The sequence below is a fragment of the Lipotes vexillifer genome, unplaced genomic scaffold (genome assembly GCF_000442215.2).
Source record: "Lipotes vexillifer unplaced genomic scaffold, Lipotes_vexillifer_v1.1 scaffold683, whole genome shotgun sequence".
Lineage (NCBI taxonomy): Eukaryota > Metazoa > Chordata > Mammalia > Artiodactyla > Lipotidae > Lipotes > Lipotes vexillifer.
Genome location: NW_006779881.1, coordinates 377,868 through 401,692, shown reverse-complemented (window position 1 = coordinate 401,692; position 23,825 = coordinate 377,868). Strand labels below are relative to the sequence as shown.

At 46.1% G+C, this 23,825-nt stretch overlaps 3 protein-coding genes, 1 non-coding gene and 1 pseudogene across 5 annotated transcripts in view; 4 read left to right on the top strand and 1 right to left on the bottom strand.

Annotated features, from left to right (window-relative positions):
* P3H1 (prolyl 3-hydroxylase 1) overlaps positions 1–12,107 on the bottom strand; it is a 19,399-nt gene extending 7,292 nt beyond the window's left edge. The window contains exons 1-5 of the mRNA XM_007453009.1: positions 11,620–12,107; positions 6,831–6,983; positions 5,048–5,237; positions 4,704–4,835; positions 3,719–3,858 (exon numbers count right to left, since the gene is read on the bottom strand). Of these exons, the coding sequence (XP_007453071.1) occupies positions 3,719–3,858; positions 4,704–4,835; positions 5,048–5,237; positions 6,831–6,983; positions 11,620–12,084 (1,080 nt within the window). The 5' untranslated portion in view covers positions 12,085–12,107. The remainder of the gene's footprint in view (positions 1–3,718; positions 3,859–4,703; positions 4,836–5,047; positions 5,238–6,830; positions 6,984–11,619) is intronic.
* TRNAG-CCC (transfer RNA glycine (anticodon CCC)) lies at positions 5,866–5,938 on the top strand. The gene has a single exon. It is a non-coding gene; the product is annotated as a tRNA-Gly (tRNA).
* On the top strand, positions 7,638–8,246 carry LOC103084673 (mitochondrial intermembrane space import and assembly protein 40 pseudogene; annotated as a pseudogene).
* Positions 12,108–12,442: 335 nt separating the features above from the next.
* CUNH1orf50 (chromosome unknown C1orf50 homolog) lies at positions 12,443–19,299 on the top strand. Of its 2 annotated transcripts, none has more exons than XM_007453007.1 (5): positions 12,443–12,517; positions 12,646–12,761; positions 17,810–17,896; positions 18,410–18,541; positions 18,915–19,299. In XM_007453007.1, exons 1-5 carry the CDS (start codon positions 12,448–12,450, stop codon positions 19,113–19,115), a joined length of 606 nt encoding a protein of 201 aa, XP_007453069.1. In that variant the 5' UTR covers positions 12,443–12,447; the 3' UTR covers positions 19,116–19,299. The 2 variants fall into 2 exon arrangements, with proteins under 2 accessions (XP_007453069.1, XP_007453070.1); XM_007453008.1 differs by having other exon boundaries at positions 12,448–12,526; positions 18,915–19,115.
* A 1,612-nt stretch (positions 19,300–20,911) lies between these two features.
* Positions 20,912–23,825, top strand: part of TMEM269 (transmembrane protein 269) — a 19,325-nt gene continuing 16,411 nt past the window's right edge. Inside the window, exon 1 of the mRNA XM_007453024.1 lies at positions 20,912–20,948. Coding sequence (XP_007453086.1) covers positions 20,912–20,948 — 37 coding nt within the window. The remainder of the gene's footprint in view (positions 20,949–23,825) is intronic.

Below are 23,825 nucleotides of genomic sequence, written 5' to 3'. Positions count from 1 at the left end.
TTTCCCTAGGTGCCCTGCTAGTCTCCCAGCAGCAGCAGAAGGAAGGAAAAGAGAAAGAAGACATCATCAGTTGGAATAAAAGCTGAGGGCGATAAGGAAAACTTTAAAGGCGTCAATGAGGCCTACGTCACCTCTTGTATTTACCCAAGAGGAAGAGGGAAATTTTCTCCTAAGGAGTTTAAATCACTGGCCTCCCTCACCTAGTACTGGACACCAAGCTAGGTATGTGTCATCTCCTTTAACCCTCTCCAACTGCTCTATGAACCTGCCAGGAAGCAAGTCCCACTTCTACCATTTATTCATTCAACACTGACGTACTGAGTGTCAGCTATGTGTCAGAACTGTGCCGGCACTGGAATAAAGCAGGGAAACAGAGATTCCTGTCACCATGGGCAGCCACAGGCTGCTGTGCAAGTTAACTCATTTCCTGGAGCCTAAATGTCCTCATCTTGAAAGTGGCAAGAATAGCGCCCACCCCACAGGGTGCCTGTGATGATTAAATGCGATGATGGGTATAAACCGCCTAGCTCAGTGCTTGGCCTGGGACAGGGCTCAACAGATGTTAGTTACCTTCTTTCCAGAAGGGCAGTTCTAGTTAGAAATGGTAGACTGACCACTTATTTTCCCTTTCTGACCCAGACTCACTAATATGACTATAAAGGGTCAGGGGGAGCGGTCTTAACCAAGCAAAGAGACTAGGAGACGCGCCATCTCAAATCCAGACGGTCACCATCTAGCAGCCCAAGAGGACAACGACAAGGTAACCAGTCTGCATATGGGAGGGGGTGGCAAGAGGAGGGTTATTGCGGATCCAAGAAGGAAGAGCCTTGTTTTTTTTTTTTCCGGTACGCGGGCCTCTCACTGTTGTGGCCTCTCCCGTTGCAGAGCGCAGACTCAGCGGCCATGGCTCACGGACCCACCCACTCCGCGGCATGTGGGATCTTCCCGGACCGGGGCACGAACCCGCGTCCCCTGCATCGGCAGGCGGACTCTCAACCACTGCACCACCAGGGAAGCCCGAGCCTTGGTTTTTAACTTCAGGGTAGGTTGATGACCCCACCTCACTGGGTTGTTATGAGAATCAAACGAAAGAAAAGCTATGAAAAATTTTTGTAAACTATAAAATGCCACGCACATTTGAAGGGTGCTTATTTTCCACAGTAAGCGCCACACAACCAGAATGGGAGGTCTGTTACTGCCGCATCATCCACCTGCTTCTCCCAGTGAACAGAGGAAAAATGAGCCACCCTGGGAATCCTGGCCAGCCGTGTGCCCCGCAGCCAGCGCCGTGCACGTGTCTCCCAGGCCGGGAATGTGGTGCCTAATTAGACACGGAGAGGAGGGAGGCATGAACCCCCTGCCCCACCGCCAGTTCCACCTCTCCCCTCCTCCAGCCCCCCACCTCACTCAGGCCTCGGAGGCTCTGTCTGCACCGTGACGGCCCCCGGCACCTCCCATTCTGAGCCCTGCCCCATCACATCTCATCAGGCTGCTTAAAACCCTTTGACGGCTCACCACTGCCTGCCTCACACAGTAGGGTCCAAGGTCCTGGAGAGGCACACAAGACCCCTCAAAAATCTGACCCTCCTGGGCCTCATTGCCTGCAACTCCCCAGCACCATCTTCCGTTCACATGGGACTGTTGTCCAGGTGGTTTGCATATGCTGTTCTCCATCTAAAAGGCCCTTTTCTGACTCATTCACCTACTGAAGGCTTTTAAAACCAATTGTCAACACCACTGCCTCTTGTGAAGCCTTCCCGGACCCGCCAGTTGCTTACTTTTCCTCTGTGCTCCCACTCTAGCTCGCTGACCCCTCTACTATGATATTCACCACAGCATTTTACAAATCTTGGATTGTACAGCTTTCCAAGGCGGTTTTAGATGGCATTCAAAAAGACATGAAAGTAGTACAAATGTAGCTAAAAGAAACCCCCGGAGTATCGATAGACATAAATAGAAATGTTCAGTCCTCTCCGACCCAGCCCCGGACCCACAGGCCCATGCCTGGGGGTGGGGGGGTTAATCCCGATGAACAGTTTCTTACCGATCTGTGCAGAAAGTTAAAAAACTTAAAAATATATATGTATTACCAAAAAACGTAAATAGAATACCACTACAGTTCTATGTCTTCTTTTTCTTCACCTAAAATTACATCATGGAGACAATTTCATATTGGTGCGTAGGAATCTACTCAAGCAAAATAATGGTTATCTTGTACGTCATTGAATGAACGTGCCCATTTTATTTAACCAGTTCCCCAAATTGATAGCACTGAGCTTGTTTCCAGTTTTTTGCTTTTAGCGGTGGACTTCTGATGCACATCTGTGCACATTTACCTTTGCATGCTTGTGTAGTACAGCCGAGGGTGAATCCCCGGCAGTCAGATCTCTGGGTAAATGAATAGTACAGTTTGCAGCCCTACCAACAGCCCAGGGGTGTGCCTGCTTTCTCACCCCCTACATGTGTCCAATAGACTTGTTGCATACACAACTGAGGGGCCTCTAGAGTAACTGGAGCTATCTATCTTTTTTGTTTTTCTTTGACAAAAGGAAAAACTCATCCAAAGTTACAGCTATTTTTACAGACTGTAAGATTTGGGTTTTGGAGAGGCCAGTAGGACACAAGTGGTTGAGGGCCACAGTGACAAGCCACCCCATCTCACGAGGTGGCTGAAGTTAGAGGTAAGAAAACCCGCCACCTGCTACTTGCGTACCATCAGCAAGACCCCTGTGATGCTACCTGTCCACACAACACTTTGTACAGCGCCTGTCGGCTCACTATCTCATTTGACCCTCACACTCGTCCTGTGTTGAAGACAGAGCAAGAACCATAATCCTATTTTATAGAAGGAGAAAATGAGACTCAGAAGGGCAGTGCAGCATGACTAAGATTCCACATGATGTGTCAAAAATCACACGGCTAGTGAGTAGAGGAGCCAGGACTTGAGTCCAGATTAGTGACTTCAAATCCACCTCATTGTTCTGGGCTCAAGAAGGAGAGGATCTAGGGCCAGTGCAAGGCATAGGTACAAATATCGAGGTTCGCAGTATTGAACTTCATTAAGTTAAAAACAGAGAACTTTTCATGTTTTTAATACAAAAGTGATACCCATTCACTGCAGGGAATTTAGAAGATACAAAGGAGCAAAAAACAAAAATCACCCGTAATTCCAGAAATAGCCATTGTTAAATGAACAGCACAAAGTGCAGTCCCTCTGGCAGTGCAGGCATGGGCCTGCTTCCACTTCAGTGCCTTTCCTTTTAGTCTTTCTATTACATAGATTTTTTTCCTTGTTTGGGAGTGAGATGGGTATAATGCTGAAACAGGGAGAGACAGAACAATGGCAGAAAGAAGCGGGGGCGGGGAAGAAAACGGAGGCAGAAAAGAGGTGAGTGAAAAAAAAAATTTAGCATGGAGTAGAAAATGATAAATCTTGGCCAAGTCAAGTCTCAAAGTGGAGGTGCTGAAAAAGGGAAAGAACGTGGCTGCTTTGCAGTTCTGCTTTTCCCTGCCGACTCGGAGAACAGACTTTGGGGCCCAGATTGTGCTAATTAAGGTTCTGGCTTATTCCCCGCTTTCTGTGCACTCACACCCACCCAGGCAGCCTGCCCCCACCCATCACTGCCCGAGCAGCCCCGGCTCCTTCTCCTCTACCCCACTCGCTGCTTTCTGGTCTGGGTTCAGCTGGCAGCCACCCAAAGTAATGCAAGTCTCTCACCTCACGGGGGCCGATGGATCTGGCTTGTTCTTCTCCGAGCATGGCTGTGTAATAGGCCAGATTCTGGCTCATCACCTCATCATTGGGGAAGAAGAGGAGATAGGTCTTGGCACATTCAGTGGCCTGTGTGTAATTCCCAACTGCAAAGGGAAAAAGTGGCTGAGAAGAAAGCATCGAATCCTGGGTACCACGAACCACCTAGTGTTCAGTCTCAGCACAGCTCGAGGCAATGATGACATGGCAAGGTGGCACCAGCTACATAACACGACTGCCTGATTTGGCGGGAGAAGTTACAGAATAAATTATAGAACATACGAATGATTTTTAAGGTGCTCAGTGTCTGCAAGTAATTCAAACATTGGCCCTAATATTCCCAATCATTAGACCCATTTCAGGAATATTCCTCTGTCTTCCTACCTTTTTTTCCCTATGGATTTTCAGAAGAGTAGGGAAGATTACAATAGCAGATTGTCTCTTTGGCAGAGTTCTTGTTGATATGTGTTGGTCTCCTCAACCATAAAAGTGTATATTCTTGAATATGCTGTAATGCTTAGCACACAGTGGGGACTCAGTAAAGACCCGCTGACTTGTTGCTTTTCTGGATATTGACAGCCCCCTCACCCCACCCCAGAGCATCAGTGCTACATGAGGGAGAAGGGCGGGGAAATGCCCTGTGAGCTGGTTTAAATGGAAGCACACCCTTGCCTTTACTATAACTTAACTCAGGTGCAAAATGAGATTATAAATGTTATAGAGGGGACCAGAGGATGAGGTCCTAGAGTCTCCCTCCCCCAGCTTTTCAGGCTGCTGGTACTGCTTCTTGGAAGGTGGCTTGTAACAAGGTATTCAGGGATCACCTGGTGTGGTGCCTGCCAGAGCCGAAGAGAGAAAGCAAACAGCCTGAGGAAGCACAGCGGCCATAATCCCTGCCTTCCTTGCTTTTGGCTTAGTGAAAAGCAGCCGAGAAAGAGAAGGGAGGCCTTACTGTTATAGTAGGCAAACTGCAGATAATTATAATGCGATGGGAGGAAGTCTTCAAAGGGCTTCTCTCGACTTGGGTGGGAAGCAAGCTCCGTGACACAGTTCTGCTTACAGCTGAGGACCTGGATGTAATGGTCTGAAAGGAATCGAGGAGGGGAAGAACCATAAGGTCAATTTCCAGGATTCAAACGCTGCTTAAGATGAACAAATTCAAGTGGAAGCAATTTCCAGCCAGATTCCCGGATTTAAGAGATTCAGGAATGAGGCTGAAGATGCTGTGTCTGCAGAATCACGTTGTTGCCCTCAGAACCCAGAGGCCTGGCCGAGGGCTGGGTTTGGGGCCCGCACCTGTGATGGCCTGGAAGAGGTCGGCGTTGTATTCCAGGTAGTTGTATCCGTCGTAGTCATAGGGCCCTTCACAGAGGGCACGGCACTCCTCGTCTGCCTCGAAGTACTCCCGCAGCGCCGTCTCCAGGTGGGGCACGGCTTCCTGCAGCTGCTCCTCGGAGTAGAGGCGCACTCCCAGCCGAAACTCATGCTACTGGGAGGAAGGGGTACTCAGATGCAGGGCAGACTGCGGACAGCCGTCCCTCCTTGCCCACGGCCACCTCCACGGGCATCCCCGTAGCCCTCTCAGGTTACGGGTGGAAAGGGTGGCTGCTACACAAAGAAAGCCTGCTGGAAACGGTCTTTACTTAGTCAGTCTTTACATCTGACTTTCTTTTGAAATTTGAAAACATTTAACTCAATCTACTTGAAAGATATATGGGAATTCACTGTCATTTTCTTGCACTTTTTTTGTGGGGCTGAAAGTTTTCAAAATAAAAATTTAATAAACAAAAATTTAACTCTTAGCTATCAGAATGTGGTTTGAGGTGATGAAAGCAATCTTTCTAGCAGTAAGGACGGATTTGGGCTGCTGCAGCTGATTAGACTTTGCTTCTGCTCTCTGTGGGACATGGCTCCCTTCTTGCAGACAATAACCATTTTCATTTGTCACAGAATCACTAAAAAAGAAAAAAAAAGAAAAAAACCCAAACTGTGTAGAGTTGTATAATGTACTAGATGTACACAGTTTACTTTTAAAAGTCATTTTGATGTTGTTTCTAATATGCCTATTTCTAAACTACAACATATGCCCTCTATGAAAATGCTATATCGGGACTTCCCTGGTGGTCCAGTGGCTAAGGCTCTGTGCTCCCAACGCAGGGGGCCCAGGTTCAATCCCTGGTCAGGGAACTAGATCCCACCTGTGGCAACTAAAGAACCCGTGTGCTGCAACGAAGTTTCCCTGCAGGCCACAACTAAGACCCGGTGCAGCCAAATAAATAAATATTTTTTAAAAATGTTATGTCATCATAGACAATACCTCTTATAGGATACAGACTTTTCCTGCTAAACAAATAGAATAAGAACATTTCACTGTAGTGAAAAGCAAAAACCTACATGACCAAAAAAATTTGACAAGTAAATGAATACGATATGTGCATAAGACGGATTGTTATGCAGCCACTAAAAATTGTGTTTTCAAAGAAAATTTGAAGAATGAGAAAAGACGCGTCAGCATCATATGTTAGTTCAAAAGGGATGATGAAAAATACATACACAATATGACGCCACATTAGGTTTAAAAATTAGAAATACTGAAGACTTAAAAAGTAGGCCAAAATATCAACTACTGGTTTTCTGAAGGTGGCACTATTATAGATGATTACTTTCTGTTGTTTACGTATTTGCATTTTTCTAATGTTGTACAATGAACATACATTACTTCTGTAATCAGAAAGCAACCCTAGGGCTTCCCTGGTGGCGCAGTCGTTGAGAATCCGCCTGCCAATGCAGGGGACACAGGTTCGAGCCCTGGTCTGGGAAGATCCCACATGCCGCGGAGCAACTGGGCCCGTGAGCCTGCGCGTCTGGAGCCTAGGCCTGCGCGCCGCGATGAAAAGTGGCCCCCGCTTGCCACAACTAGAGAAAGCCCTCGCACAGAAACGAAGACCCAACACAGCCATAAGTGAATAAATAAATTTAAAAAAAAAAAGAAAGAAAGAAAGCAACCCTAGTGAATGTCACTATAAACAGAAAGAGCAAGAGAAAGGGATAGCGTTTTTTGTTTGTTTTTTGTTTTCACCATGTGGGGTTTGGCCTCAAGATCCTTGAAGTAGGCTTCCTTCACCCCAGACATGGTTTGGTAATAGTCCAGGTTCTGACGCATCTCCATGTGCTCAGGATTGCCCACGAAGAAGGTATGAGCTGCTGCTACGGCTTTCTCCAACTTGTTTATCTAAGGGTGAAGAACAAGAACATGGTTGTCACATCCAAACCTTGATGGTTTGTGTCCAAATGTGCAGTTCACAGTAAACAGGAAATCCCCGCCTTCCTGAGCCTTCCACTCAGTGTGCCTCAGCCCCTGCCAAGCCCAGAAAACACACCTATTGCAGGAACTACATACCAGAGATTAGAAGCACGGGGCCCTGGGCAGGTTTTCAGCTATTTCCCAAATCAGCATTAGGGATTCCTCAAATTACAGGAGGCAATGCTTCAAAAGTATAAACATTCTATTCTAAAACAAAGGTGGTATTGTAGGGGGAATGCTATGGAAGACTGACTGCCTAAATAATATACTCTTGAGCTTTGGATGTGGCGACTAAGCTGAAGAAAGTCTAAGGAGTCAAGGATTAAGGGGTAGGGGAGAAACAGCAGTTAACAATTAGACCATGCCAAAGAAGTTGCCTAGGGGGGAAAAATACATACATACATATATATGTTTTGTTTTTTTTCCCCTGCATACGTGTTTTTGACACATTCAGGGAAAAGGTGGGTGGCTGAAAAGTCTTAAGATCCTATACAAAATCCAGACATGGCATCTTCTGACTTTTCAAAGCCCAGGGCTCATAAGGTTAAAACAAGTGGCTATACAGAAATCTGAGGGGGGAAAATGTGCTACAGGTCACAATCATGCCCATAGCAATGGACTCCAGCATATCAAAATTATACAGCTTCATATGCAGAATCCAAAATAAATCACTAGGTGGGTCCGCGCGGGTCTCCAAGCTGCCTGCCTGGCAGCGGAGAGGTCACGGCGTGAGGCCGCCGCCACAGTCGCCGCGAGATCGGAGTGCTGGGCTGCACTGTGGCCTACTGCTGGCAGGAAGGGAAGGATCGAATCATATTTGTGACCAAAGAAGACCATGAAACTCCAAGCAACGCGGAGCTGGCGGCCAACGACCCCAACGATCCGTAAGAGGAGCACTGACGGATCCTGCCCAATGGAGACCTCAGCTGTAACTGCCCGCGCCTTGGGGGCATGGCCAGCGGCCCGTGTGGGGAACAGTTCAAGGCGGCCTTTTCCTGCTTCCACTGCAGCACAGAGGATGTCAAGGGGTCGGACTGTGTAGACCAGTTCCAGGCCATGCAGGAGTGCATGCAGAAGTACCCGGACCTCTATCCCCAGGAGGAGGACGAGGAGGAGAAGCCAGCAGATCGATTAGAGGAATCGGCTGCTTCTGAGGTCGCCGCGACCAAAGAACAAAAGGGGTCCAGCTAATGAAGGCCTGGGGCACTGGGCTCCAGCCTCCTTCAGAGTGTATGAACCTCTCCAAGGAAGTGTCTCTCCCTCTGTTGTTCTGTACGTGTAATGTACAAAACGTATTGTGTTGATTGTGTCTTGGCCCCTTGACATATACACTGAAAAATGGGTTGTATGTATGTGTATCTCACATGAACCTAACAGCGAATGTAGCTGCCACTTCTGAATTCTCTTCTCAGATTGTCCTGAATGTTGCCACTTTGAAATAACGTGCTGAATAATCTCAGCAACCAAAAATCATTATCTGCGAGTGTCTCTTGTGAGCGAGCTGATTTATTCTGATTCATTGTATCCCTTTTAGTAGATTTTATACTCAGTTGGAAAGTGAAATAGAAACAAAACATCTTCCTTTAAAAATGCTGGAGCGGGGCCATTCCTTGTAGAAGAGGCAGGATGATCAGCCCTTGAGTATTTGACAAAGTGCTATGCTTCATTTCTGATATATTTTGGTTTCCAGTTTGCATTGAGCTCCAGGTTTTCTACGTTTGGAAAACAGAGCTTTGGACCCTCTGAGTGACTCCCTTTGTAAGTGAAGAGAAAGGCTGTTTTATTCTGTTCTTGTTATTCCAAAAGCCCTGGCTTGGGGTCTGTGTTCACACTGGCTCTGTCTCAGCCTGTTCAGATGCAATGTTCTTGAGAGGTGGGGACCTAATCATTATCAAAGTAGCACCCAAGAGAGGAAACGGTGTCAATTAAAAGGAAAACATGATTTTTACCTGAAAAAAAAAAAAATCACTGATGATCTAATGATTAATTACATGGGTTGTGGTGTCAGACTGGTGACAAAGGTAGGTTTAATTATTCACTTGTTGGGGCTTTAGGCAAGTTAAAGTTTACTCTCTAAACTCAGTTCTCTAATCGGTTATCTGAAGATAGTACTCACTACCTCACAGGATTGCTGGGAAAGTTAAGTGAGAGGATATATATCCAGCTTCTAACACATGGTTCTGGGCACATATTAAGTGCTTAATAAATGTTAGCTCAGGCTTCCCTGGTGGTGCAGTGGTTGAGAATCTGCCTGCCAATGCAGGGCACATGGGTTCGAGCCCTGGTCTGGGAAGATCCCACATGCCGCAGAGCAACTAGGCCTGTGAGCCACAACTACTGAGCCTGTGCGTCTGTAGCCTGTGCTCTGTAACAAGACAGGCCGCGATAGTGAGAGGCCTGCGCACTGCGATGAAGAGTGGCCCCCGCTCGCCGCAACTAGAGAAAGCCCTCGCACAGAAACGAAGACCCAACACAGACAAAAAAATAAATAAATAAAGTGTTCCCTTTAAAAAAATAAAATAAATGTTAGCTTAATAAATGTAAATCCTAGCACATTAGTAATACGCTAAGAAAAATAATTTTTCTTTTCTGATCATCAGTACTAGTAAATGCACACTACACAAGAAGTCAGCCCTGGCTGTGACCCCCAAATAGCTAGGTGACCCACGGTCAACAATTGCCATCTCTGTACCTCAGTTGCCTTAATTATAAAATTAGAAATTCTCTCAAGTCTGTCCCTTTAATGGATTGATTCTCTCTCCCATATCTTTCAGCACTGCTCTTGCCTTCCTCTGTTCTCCATCTCCACACCCCTCACCCCATCCCCAGCCCTTCTTTACCCTCTAAGCACGAAGCACCTCATTTCTTTCTCTTATGTGGACAACTGAAGTCATCTCCTAATGGTTCACCCTGCCACCACTTTCTCCTTCTCCCAAGGCCTACGTCACATGGCTTCCAGAATTAGCATTCTACAGCCCAGTTCTGACGATGGCTGCTTGAAGCCTGCAGAATTCTCTTCCCAGTCTGGCCCCACTCTATTGTAAATGGCCATCCTTCCTCTCCTCTAACAATATTTGAGATCAGCTTCAAATGTTACCTCTTCTTTCAAGTCTAACTTCTCTGACACAAAGCTAGATTCCTTCTCCTTGGTGTTCCCACAGCTGGAATGTAACACACCCTTTCAGTAGCCCTTACTACTAAAGTGACTCTTAACAGCAAAGCAAGGTAACACAAAAAAATATAAAGTCAAGCATTTTAGTTACCTGTACAAGAACTGGGATGTAGTAAGTATTCAATAAATGTCAAAGAATTTTTAAAAGTGCTGTTAAGTGACATGACCAAAGACATAGCCCAATTATTTTGGTTTCAAGTCCAGCACTCTTCTGGGAAACTAGGAGGAATGGACCAGAACTGTGTAAGCATAATGCTTGTGGAAAGGTGGAAATTTGAGGTCCCCAAGATTTGCTAAGTCTCTCTTTAGGTTGAATTGAAGGTCTGTTAAACTATGGATATAATAGATACCCGGCACAGGTCCTTCTTCCTTTTTTTTTTTTCAAAATTAATTAATTAATTTTTGGCTGCGTTGGGTCTTCATTGCTGCGCACGGGCTTTCTCTAGTTGTAGCTAGTGGGGGCTACTGTTCGTTGCAGTGCGCGGGCTTCTCATTGCGGTGGCTTCTCTTGTTGCGGAGCACGGGCTCTAGGCGCGCGGCCTTCAGTAGTTGTGGCATGCAGGCTCAGTAGTTGTGGTGCACGGGCTTAGTTGCTCCGCGGCATGTGGGATCTTCCCGGACCAGGGAACGAACCCATGTCCCCTGCATTGGCAGGCAGATTCGTAACCACTGCGCCACCAGGGAAGGCCCTCCTTCTTCCTTTTTTCCCCAACAAAATGGGCTAATAACAGCACTTACTTTACAGGATATTGCCAGGATCTGGGCAAATGAATTAATAAACGCAAAGTACTTAATAGTGTCTGAAAGTATGTGTTGGCTCTCATTACCATCATAAATCAGAAGCACTCCAAATCTATGTATACACTTGGACTTAAGGCACTCTGGAATTCCTAAAAGTACTCATTTTCTTTGGAAACCTGACCGACCAGCCAGAGGGTCCCTTACAGGGAGGGGCCAGACAGCCTCTACTGGCGACGTGGCAACCTCATGTCCTGAAAGAAAGCTGCTGCACTCGGGCAGCAGGAAAAGCATCACTGAAAAGCGAACCGGAAGGAAGATACTGTAGAAAGGTCTTAGCTTCTCACTCGGTAACTTACAACAAAATTAGGATCAGAGACTCAAGCTGCCCCTGTAGTTCCCTCTAAGAGGCCTCTCGGGGAACACAAGACCAAGTTTTGCTTGGTCTGTGCCTTAACCCCGGCTGGATCTTTGGGGTCACCATCTGCCTATGCGAACCGGCGAGGCTGGTCTCCCGGCAGGGTCTCTGCTCTCCCTGGATCCGGGAAGAGCTCCCTGGCCAAGACGCCACTTTCCCTCTCCGCGAGAACTTCCTTGGCCCCCCAAGTTCCCCCGGGCCAACCACACCCAGAAGGACCCCAGACAGATCTGCACCTTGAAGTAGGCGACCTGTAGGTAGTTGTAGGGGCTCCGCTTGCTGAACTCCAATTCCAGCTCCTCGCTGAGCGAGTGGGTGGCCGACGGCCCGAGGCAGCGGCGCAGGCAAGCGGCGCGGCGCAGCAAGCCCCCGAAGAAGCGTAGGTCGTGCAGGGCGGCGGCGCCCGAGGCCTGCGCCAGGCTGGGGGGCGAGTCCGGGCCCAGCTCCAATGGGAGGTCAGCGGCACACCGGGTGCGGCAGCGCAGGCGAAGGCCGCGCAGGGCGGCCCGCGAACGCAACGCCCGCTCCATGCTCAGAACCACCCCGGCCCAGTCACCGCGAGCATAGGCCGCGGTCCCCTCCGCGAAGAGCAGATCAGGCGCCGTCATGTCCCATTCCGCCTCGGACTCCGCCTCGGCCCGGCAGGCAGCGGTGGTGACCGCCAGCAATGTGGTCAGCAGCCTCAACGAGCGCGCCGCCATGGCCGCTCAGACCTAACGGGACCGCTGGTCACCGGCCAGGGAGGTCAGGGAAGCCCGAGTCCCACCCCCGGGAATCCCCGCCCCGGAGTGAAGCCCCGCCCCGAGTGAAGCCCCGCCTCCCAAACCCGGCAGCGCACGCCCAGGAGGCTGCACCGCCTCTTTGGCCTTCCCCCAGCCTGGACCCCGCCCCTCAGCCGAATCAGGAGCTTCAGCCGCAGCCAAGCCTCCGAGCTCCGGGCAGCTCCGACGCCCAATGGCCAGGGAACAAGGAAGCTCCGCCCATGGGCCTTTTTGCGCATGCTCGGCAGCCTCGCGCCGCCAGGGTAGTAGGGAGAAGGTTCTGTCATGGGAGACGCTGCTGTCATGGAAGACGCTGCAACGCCCGGGACGACCCAGGGAGTCATAGAAAACCAAGGAGTTCTGTCGGCGGCAGGTTGGGGAGGTAGGCGGGGCGGGAGTCAGTTGGGGAAAAGAAGCCATCCCGGAGTAGCTAGTCTGCCGGGCTCCGCGGGAGGCCGAGGGCGGGTGCTCACGGCCTGTGTTCCTGGGTGTGTGTCGCAGGAGCCCTAGTGGAGCTCACCCCGACCCCCGGCGGCCTGGCCCTGGTGAGCCCCTACCACACCCACCGGGTCGGAGACCCCTTAGACCTCGTGGCGCTCGCAGAGCAGGTGCAGAAGGTGAGGAGGTGCGGCTGGGGAAGTAAATGACCAGCTTCGTGCACGTTTGGTCTTCCAAACCACTTAGTGTGGGGTAGCATTTGTTCTCGTCTCCATTTTATACGCGGGGAAAACTGATGGTCGTGGCGAGTCGGTGGCCTGACTCCAACTGATCTTCTGAGACCAAAGACCCCTTCAGCTGCAAATTGAGTGCCCATAATCTCCCTTCGTGGGAAGGTTTGCACAGTACTTTATATATTCATGATTTCATTTGGGCCTTAGGACAGCCCTGTCAGGTAGGCAGTACAGTTATTCTTCCTATTTGACACGTGAAGGGAAGTTTCCAGGGACCATTCAAGATCACTGTAACGCAGTTCTGCAGGGATGCATAGCCCGCTTACTTTAAACTGCTTCCCTTAGATCTTTACTTCTTACCTGAGGGCTTGTAGAGCTTAACATCTTTTAGAAGGGCAGGGACTCTAAGATTTGCCCTCTGTCTTCTTTCACTGGACACAGTATTCCCAAGCCCAGTGCTTAGACGTTGGTTGCCGAAAGAAGTAAAATAAGGAGGAAATATGACGTAACAGAAATAGCACTGGGAGTTTGGACACATGCGTTTTAATCTCAGTTTTGATATTAACTTGCATTGTGACTTGAGATAAATTACTTTTTTCTGGACCTCAGCTTCTTTATCTGTAAAGTGCAGGGTGTGAACTAGGAGAGCTCCTAGATCTAAATTTCTTGAAAAACCAGATTTCATCTAATCTTTCTTACCAAGACGTCCAGTTGTAGAACCCTCTTTGATATGTATAGGTACAGGGCCTTGCTACTTTAAAGTTTATGCTATCCCCCTCATCCTTGTATACACGATCACATTTGGCCTTGGTTATGGTCAAAGGCCTTCGTTTTGCTCAAAAGAATTTTAATAATTAATGTGCTCAAATTCCCTTACATGTGCATCTCTCTACTTCAGTTTTGTTTTTTTTTAATTAAGAAATTTTCAAATGCTTAGGAAAGCTCCTTTGATTCAAATCATGTGCTTTCTCTTTTCTAGAGAGGTGGGAAGCAAGGTATAACTTTTATGGATTAGGAGAACATTATGTGTCTGTTTAATCAGATCACCTATTGGGAGGGAGGCTCCCAAAGTCAGATCTTAGGCAAAACATTTTCAGTGGGTTACTGAGTGACCATTATGTGTATTACAATGGCCTGAAACAAAGAAAGAAGGAACACAGTTTTTGTCCTTTAGCCTATAATCAATCTAGTGAAATACAGAGGATGCATTATTGTGCTGCTTCCATTTTTCCAGTATTAGTCTTTGAGAAGCTGAAGAAAAAACACTATGGAGATAAAGAGAATCAAGCATATTTCAATCTGTGTACTGAAATGTACTTTCTAGCAGGACTGACTTCTTAACATGCCATTTAGGCATTCGTGTGTGAAAGCTCGGGAACCCTGGTTTTAAGGCATGAAATTTGGAATCAGACTGATCTGTGTTGAAATCTTTAACTGCCATTTATTAGCTATGAAACCTTGGACAGGTTGCTTCACCTCTCTGAGTCTAATTCCTAAAATGAGAAAGTGAAGTTGGAGTTCATCATCTCCAACTTCATAAGGTGTTATGAGAATTAAATAAGACAGTATGCAAAGGGCCTCAGTGATTAGGGCCAGAGTTTGTGCTTATCATTATTGGTACTCTTTCTCTCATTTCTGTTTTAATTAGGCTCATTTGTGCACAAATGACAGATTTGTTGCCCCCTTAAGAGAAAGGAGATTTATTGTAAGGCCACTCCTAACCCAGAACTATCCTAGCTCTAGGAACCATCTGTTCTCTCCTTGGCCATAAGGTGCCTTATTGTCCTTGGAACAAAATGCAAATTCTTGTGTCAAGGGCCATAAAGCCTTACATGATCTGGTCCCTGCACTCTTTTTTTTTTTTTTTTTTTTGTGTGTATTTTTTTGAGGTGCGCGGGCCTCTCACTGTTGTGGCCTCTCCCATTGCGGAGCACAGGCTCCGCACACGCAGGCTCAGTGGCCGTGGCTCACGGGCCCAGCCGCTCCGTGGCATGTGGGATCTTCCCGGAGCGGGGCACGAACCCGTGTCCCCTGCATTGGCAGGCGGACTCTCAACCACTGTGCCACCAGGGAAGCCCTGGCCTTCTTATCTGTAGAAGGCTATACTCCACCCCATCCAAATGACAGTATTATTAAATTGAATTTGAATGCCTCTAGACTACACATGCATTCTAATTCCTGCAGTCCTCACCACTCCCTGTTATTAAACCAGTTGCTTCATTCGTTATCTTTGATCTGCTTCTAGCACGTAATTATGATTATTTCCTTCATAATAATGCATTATTGTTCCAAGTACATACAACACTAATTATCTTTCTTTTTGGTGTCTGTATCACTCCCCAGGGCGGTGCTATGCAATATGGTAGCCACTAGCTTCATATGGCTGTTGAGCCTTGGAATGTGTGGTTAGTGCATGCAGCTGAGAAACTGAGTTTTAAATTTTAATGTAAATTTGTTACCAAGCCCAAGCTTGCTCTGCTCACTGCACAACAGGCCAGTAAATCGGGAGACGAGGTGTTGAGGCAAGGAATAGTGACGTTATTTGGAAAGCCGGGTGTCCAAGAAGCTGGCAGACTAATGTCCTATAGTGCCATCTTATCGGGGTCTGGATGCCAATTTCGTTTATAGAACAGAGAGAGGGAAGAGGTGAGGAAGTAAAGAGGCCATAAGTCTTGCAAAATATCTCCTGGCTTGGCTAGTTTTGGGGAGGGGATGTGTTAATTTCTTTTTTGCAGCCATTCACAGGTGGGCAGGGTCAGAATGTCTCCTTGTGAGCAGAACAAAAGCACTTTAGTTTAACATTCAGGCAGAGGGGCAGGGTTCCTGAGGCAAGCCATTATGTATGCTTATGCTATAGACAATATCATTTTAGTGATTATAGTAACAAAAGCAGTGAAAAGCAAAGGTTAAAGTAAAAGAAACAGATTCAACATGGAGTCAGATTCTGTTCTTCCCTGTAACAATTTTAATTAATTTAAATTTTAAAACCTGGTAATTGATTCAATTACTGGAAGCTTTTAAGTATATTTGGAACAATTTGAGTATGTGAATCAACTCTTTCAACTGTAAATTTTATGAAGTCTCAATACAGATCAAGTTTTTCCAATGAAAATTTAGCATCCAAATTGATAGGTGCTGTGAATATAAAATATACACTTAATATGAAATGTAAAATATCTCTTAACAATTTTTATATTGATTACATGTTGAAAAGATTTTTTTTGATAGGTTAAATAAAATATTAGATTTTTCTTTTTTGGCTGCACCATGCAGCTTGCAGAATCTTAGTTCCCTGACCAGAGATTGAACCTGGGCCACCGCAGTGAAAGTGCCGAGTGCAAACCACTGGACTGCCAGGGAATTCTGTATATTATTATAATTAATTTTACTTATTTATTTTTACTTTTAACATGGCTACTAGAAAATTTTAAATTACATATGTGACTTGTTTCATATTCTAAAGGATAGTTGCATTAGACTGTAATCTTAACGAAGGCAGGGACCTCTTTCTCATGTTTGCCAATGTGTGCAGTGCCTAGCATGGTGTCTGACACACAGTATTTGCTAAGTGTATATTCGTGGAACAGATAGAGGCTTGACTCAGCTTACTCAGTTGTTTCTATTCACTCATAACATGGCTTATACCTGACCTTTACCTTAAGCTTCCACAACTAACCAGCAAATTCTCTTAATATTTCTTAGTTCAAATTTAACCTCTTACTTTCTTTTCCTTAACTTAATTGTATATCACTAGAAGTTAATCAGTTTTGGGGGGAGTTCCCTGGTGGTCCAGTGGTCAGAACTCCGCACTTTCACTGTCAGGGCGCGGGTTCAGTCCCTGGTCAGGGAACTGAGATCCTGCAAGCTGTGCAGTGTGGCCAAAAAAAAAAAAAAAAAGTTAATCAGCTTTTTGTGAAAAGTAATCTGGAAGTTTCTGATGGATTTCTGATGTCTGAGTGATAATCCTTCCCAATACATGAATTGGTCACACCTGTCTCTCCTAGTTTTGAAAGTTATTTATTTTAAGCAATTTCCAGTGCCTTCAGTTGAATTTCCTAGCACATGGCAGACAGTCCTCTGTGTATATTATAATTGTTTCAGGTCTACATCATAGTGCAATCTTTTAAAAATATATTTTAAGTAACAATTAGGAATGCAAATATAAGTTAAAATATAATTAAGTGTGATGTAAATAATTCAACTGAGGTAATGGTCAGATTAACAGATACTTTCTATATATAGTTAGGTTTCTATATAGCAGGTGATAAGAGGCGTACCACAAGTGTCTTTGGATTTTCATTGTAAAACCCATCCCTGATTTCAGAAATGTTTAAATGTGAGAAAAAAAAAATGGAGACCTGAGGAATAAGTGGGGTCAGTCAGGCAAAAGAGCAAGAAAGAAACATATTGGGTGGAGGAGAGGGCATATTCCATATTATTTGGAAGCAAGAGAGAGCAGGGCATGTTGGAAGACTGAAAACTTTGAGTGTGACTAGAATCTAGAGTGAACAAGGTAGACACTTTGGGAAATAGAAAAGGAGCACTTATGGGGCTTCCCTGGTGGCGCAGTGGTTGAGAGTCCGCCTGCGAATGCAGGGGACACGGGTTCGTGCCCCGGTCCGGGAAGATCCCACATGCCGCGGAGCGGCTGGGCCCGTGAGCCATGGCCGCTGAGCCTGCGCGTCCGGAGCCTGTGCTCCGCAACGGGAGAGGCCACAACGGTGAGAGGCCCACGTACCGCAAAAAAAAAAAAAGAAAGAAAGAAAAGGAGCACTTATTTCTGTGGTGTGGGTCATGTCAGCATTGGCTTTTTGTAAGCAGTACTGTTTGAAGTGGGCCTTGCGATGAGTGGGCATTCATGGGGGAATGGTGAGAATGGGAAGAGCATTTTAGGCATAAGCAAAGATGTTGACATAACATTGGGATCTAAATAAGAACATCGTAGAAGTCTTATCCTTTTTTTGACCCACAGTTCAGTTTTTTTCTCACCTTAGGCTAATGAATTTGTCAGAGCAAATGCCACCAACAAGCTGACAGTCATAGCCGAGCAAATCGAACATTTGCAAGAACAAGCCAGGAAAGTAAGTAGTGGCTTTTAGGTAAGCATTTGTTTTCTTCGCTTAGTTCATAGGATTGACTGAACTTGCTTATAATCATTGTAACTTACTTGTTTCAGTACCTCCTAGAAATACAGAAGTGTTGAGTAAAATAGAATAAGCCCAAGAGGTTAAGTATAAGTGTTTTCACTGGGAGAAAGTTCAGTGAGATAAAGCATTTTGAGGGGAAACTATGTTTTCAGTTATAAAAGAAATGTACTGACCACAGAAAAATTGGAAAGAAATGTAAAAACCATTCAAAAGCCAGTAACACTCAACGTTTTGAAATACAATTTTCCTAAAGGCATTTTTACAGCATAGTAACGTAACATTGTGTAATTTTTCTCTTCAGTATCATCTGGATCTCAGTCATGATTCACTGCTGTGGGGGAGCAAGACCCTAGGCATCGAACGGTTTCCAGATTTTGAGGGGGATGGTCATTGAGTATGAGTGCCTGTTACCTAATACCTAATTGGTTACATCTCTGTGGTTCTTAGGTATTGGAGGATGCTCGCAGAGATGCTGACTTGCACCATGTAGCTTGTAATATAGTGAAAAAACCTGGCAACATTTACTACCTTTATAAACGGGAGAGTGGTCAGCGGTATTTTTCCATTATCTCTCCAAAGGTAAGAACATTTAATTTTTGCACAAAAATCTACTCTTGTCTCTGAGAAATTCTTGGGTGTGTGTTTGTGTATGTGTGTGGTGTGTGTTGTGTGTGAGAAAATGTAGGCATAGGGGTTGGGAAGTGGTTTTCTAGAAAACTGGAGGTGGCATGAGCCCAGACATGACTCTGAAAAATATGCATGTGCTTAAATTATTTCACAGTCATTATCTCTGTTAAGGGAGGTATCTGATGTGTAATGTAATGGTTTCCAAGAATGATTCTGACTGGTCTGGAGTGAAAAGCTAAAAAAGAAAATTGTGGTAGAATTAGGACATGAGCTCAGTTTCTTTATCTCCTGCCCTGATCAGAACTGACTCCTTTGCCTTCTCTAGGAATGGGGGACAGGTTGTCCACATGACTTCCTTGGTGCGTACAAGCTACAGCACGACTTGTCCTGGACTCCGTATGAGGACGCTGAGAAGCAGGATGCTAAAATCAGCATCGTGAACAAGTTGCTAAGCCAGCCAGTGGCTCTGCCTCCGAGCACTGAACCCAGCTTCCAGGGCTTCACTTCCACTGAGAGTGGACTCTGACAAAGGCTGTCATGGCTAGGACCTGTCACCTCCTTGTTGCCCCAATCTCTGCCTTGATGGGAGGTGGCATGAGAATCGAGGGCATGTAGGGGAATCATGAACTGCTTTGAAGGTGGTCCTGTGTGAATGTAAATGCTGTCGTTATTACTTCTAGTTGGGATGGTAAAGAATCACATCAGTCTCTTTTGGGATTCTCTCCAGGTCACAGATACTCAACTAGTCAGTTTCAGAGTACTGGCCAGTGTACTTTCCTTCTCCTTTATCTCCATCTGTTCTCCCATAAGTCAGAGCATTAGAGAAAGAAGGGTTTCTTCTTCCCTCGAAAAGATTGGCAGGTCATTTTCCAGAGAGGACTGTTGTTAGTCTCTTAGTAACTAGAAGTGTTTGAGATTGGGGTTGTGGCTATGTAACAGTTGGTGCAACTCCAGCTTCAGATTCGTCTGGGAACCAGAATGTTGGGTACTGGCGGATGATAAACAGCTTGGCTTGGCTCGCGAGCGAGTGTGTGGGTCTGGTATTTCTGCATGATTGATAAGGTTTGGCTTGTCCCATTCTGCTCTTTCTGCTGAGCTAGGATGACTGGAGAATTTGAGGCAGCAGCAATGGCCAGGTTTCGGGACAGTCAGCCTCTAAACTCACAGAATTTTAGACTTGGAAGAGATTTTGGAGGCTACCACTAACAATGTTATGAATCCACTCTCTAGCCCCACTGAGCAGGAGATCCAGAGTTCCGCCATCTGTAGCAGGAAGAATCCATTAAGTGGCAACTTCAGAATATTGTGGAAAAGAGAATAGGACAGTGGGTGAGAAACAAGAAAAACAGCCAACCTGTTGATTATGAATTAACTCAGATTGAAATTCATTTTGACCTGAATTATTGAGGAACTTAACAGAAGCTTTTTGGCTGAGTTACTCTATGCTGATTCTGACTGAGCTCTTGTGGGACTCTACCTCGCTTCCTGTTTGTTCAGTGGAATTAGCTAAATTGATAGCATAGCCAGCATTGCTGTACTTCCTTCAGTGCCATGTCATCTATTACAACATGCTGTAGAAGGAGTGAGAGATCTGTACCTGAAATCAAATTGCCCAAGTTCCTTTCTGGGGATGAATGTCCTTTGTGTTGATCTGCTTAGTAATGCCACAATCTCATCCTGGTGTAATGGCCTTTCCTTATAAGCTTCGCTCCTTGTGAGCTGTAAATGGTCCACAGAGGCCTAGCAGAGGTTGGGACTAGATTCTGTCAAGGTCACACAGATGATACTTGGTCACTCAGTTCACAGGAGGATGCTCTGGAGGCAGCTGCGAAAGCCTCTGGCTGGGAGGCTGCAGGAAATGGGACACACACACACACACACACACACACACACACACTAGTGGTATAGTAGTTGATTCTTACTACAGAAAGTTTCCCATATTTTCAGTAGGTTTTGAGTTGCTTGATAATGACATTTTGAGTAGGTGCTTTGTTATCCATTGCTGCATTAGTTACCACAAACTTAGTGGCTTTAAACAGCACACATTTATTATTTCAGAGTTTCTATGGATCAGGAGTTCAGGCACACTTGACTGGGTCCTCTGCTTCAGGGTTTCTTTTCTCACAAGGCTGCAGCGAATTACTGGCCAGGCCTGTGTCCTCATCTGAAGGCTCAGCTGAAGAAGGATCTGCTTCCAAGCTCACTTAAATTGTTGGCAGAATTTCAGTTCCTCAAGGGTTTGTAGGACTGTGGAGCTCTGTTTACTAATGAACTGTTAGCCAGAGGCTGCCCTTAGTTCTTTGCTACATGAATCTTACCAACATGGCAGCTGTCTTCATCAAAGCCAACAAGGATGAGGGTCTGCTAGCAGGATGGAAGTTATGGCAGTGACATCTCATACCTTGGCTGTGCGCTGTTAATTAGAAACAAGTCAGTAGGCCAGCCCATACTCAAGGGAGGTAATTACCTAAGGGTATGAATACCAGAAGGTGGAAATCCTTGAATCTTAGAATCTATATGCAGCAGTGCTCAGTTGATAGGGAGAAGGAAGGCTGTGGCTGGAAGAGGCAGTATTACAAAGTGGTTAGGCTTGGTGGCTTTGAAGTCACAGATCTGGACGCGACTCTCAGCTCTGACAAAATAACCTCCCCTAGTGTTCCTGCTTCCTCCTCTGGTCCCTTCTCCAGTCCATTCTGTATTCAGTCATCAGCTTGATCTTTTGAAAATGCAAATCCACCTCACCCTTGACATCTATCTATCCTAGTCACCGGAACAGAGAGCAGTGTGATTCAGGAGCAAACTTTCTTCCGTTCAATAAGGTGTACTCCTGGCACTGACCACCAGGTGGTGCCATTGTGCTTTCCTGATTAAGCCAGTTACCAAGCTTAGAGAAAGTGGCATTGTGAAGTGATTTTGGAGGTAGTATCTCCTAGGGGGACTAGGGCCCAGTGATTATAAACAGTAACCATTTTTCACTCATCCATCCATCTATCCATCCATAAGTGAGTAATACTTAATTACTGAGTATTAAGTGCCTTCCAGGTTCCAGATTCCGGAGAATGACACAGGTGAGTAAGCCAGGCCCCTATTTCCAGGAAGCTTACAGTCTAGTGGGGGAGAAAGCAAGTCAGCCATTACAACATGGTATAAGAAGGACTATGATAGGTGCACATGGAATATCATGGAGCACTGGGGAGGGCTGCTTAACTCAGCTTGGAGAATTTGAGAAGACTTTGGAAGAGCTGACACCTGCTTCGGTGTTGAAAAAGAAGCAAGAGTTACAGCTTGTTTGGAGGCTCCAGCTGTCGTCTCTGTAGGAAGGTTGTCTTTAGGGGTTAGGGCAGGGTTTATATTTGGATGGAGTTTATTTATGAATGAACAAAGGGATATCCACTTAACAAGCCATATCGACCAGAGTAATCCTGCCAGTCAGGAAGGGTGGAGTGAGAAAGGTCCCAGCCAGAACACTCTTACTTCTAACAGCTAGGAGATAGGTAGATGAGGAATCGGATGAAAAGCAATTCTAGACAAAAAATAGCACGTGGGGGACACTGACAAGAAGCAATATGACATTTGGGGAATTGCAGCTACAGTGAAGAATATTGGCCAGGTGGGTATGAGAGGAGAGCTAATTGAAGGGTTGGGGGTAGGGAGTTGGTTAAATTGGCCTTTTTAGAAAGCTCATCTTGGCAGTGGAGGATGAGTGGGGGAGAAACCACTGGGAGCCTCCAACCCAGTCCAGGCAAGAGATGTTGGAGGTTTTGAACAAAGATGGTGATGGACTGAGAGGTGTTGTATTTCATCAATTGTAAACGTACTTTCCTTCCCCCACGTTTTAATCTCTCAGACCTAGATGCTTCTAGGTGTCCGTAGTATGTCATCGTTTAATAATGGTTTGTCTTAACAGTGGATGGCATCTTAGACTTGATGAAGTATGGCATTTTGAAAGTACAGTAGATCGCCATCTTGTTAATTAATACGATGTGGCACAAGGAGTGGAAAGAATCAATCTTAGATAATGCTTGAATTTCTGGCTTGAGAGTGTGGATGGGGCTTCCCTGGTGGCGCAGTGCTTGAGAGTCCGCCTGCCGATGCAGGGGACACGGGTTCGTGCCCCGGTCCGGGAAGATCCTACATGCCGTGGGGCAGCTGGGCCCATGAGCCATGGCTGCTGAGCCTGCGCGTCCGGAGCCTGTGCTCCGCAACGGGAGAGGCCACAATAGTGAGAGGCCCGCGTACCACAAAAAAAAAAAAAGAGTGTGGATGGTGGGAATCCACTCAACAAAATGTGGACGAGGAAGACATCCCTGCTATTTTCCAAAATAATTAGCAATCTGTATTTGCCTCAATAATCCACCATGCTGGCCCTGCCTGGTTCACTGGGTGTAACAGCTGACACTACCTCCTTTTCTCCACATTAGCATTCCAGAAGGAGGGAAAGAAGGCTTGCTTGTGTCCTTACCTTCTCAAGTTATCAGTCAGTCCACAAGTATTGAGAGTATTGGTGGTGTAGACACAAAGATGATAAATACTGTTTAGTGAGCTCTTTTTCTGCCAAGCATAGCCAACTGTTTGATTTAATCTTTATATAATCCACCATCTATGAGGTATTACACAGTATTCCTATTTTACAGAGCTGGGACATCTCAGACATTAAGCTACTGGCCCATGGTTACACAGGTAAAAAGTGGCAGAGGTCAGGCTCAGACGTTACTGTTTGATTAAAGTCTGACCATAGCTATAACCATAACCTGTTTTGGCCGATTAGGACAGTCCTAGAATATCTCTACATAGAGGTGTGAAGAAGTTAAAATACAAAAGTGACAGAGTAACATGTGCATATGGGATACTACAGGAGTAGTTCACTTGAGTATTTAGTGATGAGCATGCAGACGATGTATATCAAGGTCCAGAGAAGATAAGTAACTTACCTAAGTTCACACAACTTAAAAACAATTGAGCCCACATCTCTGGCACTAAAGCCCATGTGCAAACCCCCCACATACAAGATAAGGTTCATTCCCTAAAGGAGTCAGAGCTTGGGCGGGAGGAGCTACTAAGTACCTGGAGTAACTAGACTTCCGTGGTCCAAGCAGCATTTGATTGAAAAGCTTTGTTCTTCATTTTGATTTGGAATATTACCACCTTCTGCTTCACTGACTGCATCTTTTCTGTCTCCTGACACTTACAGTTGGTTCTGCTCTGGGGCCAAGTCTTTGGCCCTCTTTTCTTTCCC

Coding starts and splice junctions, on each gene's coding strand:
- CUNH1orf50 (XM_007453008.1), top strand. CDS start 12,448: ATGGAAGACGCTGCAACGCCCGGGACGACCCAGGGAGTCATAGAAAAC. Junction 12,762..17,809: donor TCGCAGAGCAGGTGCAGAAG/GTGAGGAGGTGC, acceptor TTCTCACCTTAG/GCTAATGAATTTGTCAGAGC. Junction 18,542..18,914: donor TTTCCATTATCTCTCCAAAG/GTAAGAACATTT, acceptor TGCCTTCTCTAG/GAATGGGGGACAGGTTGTCC.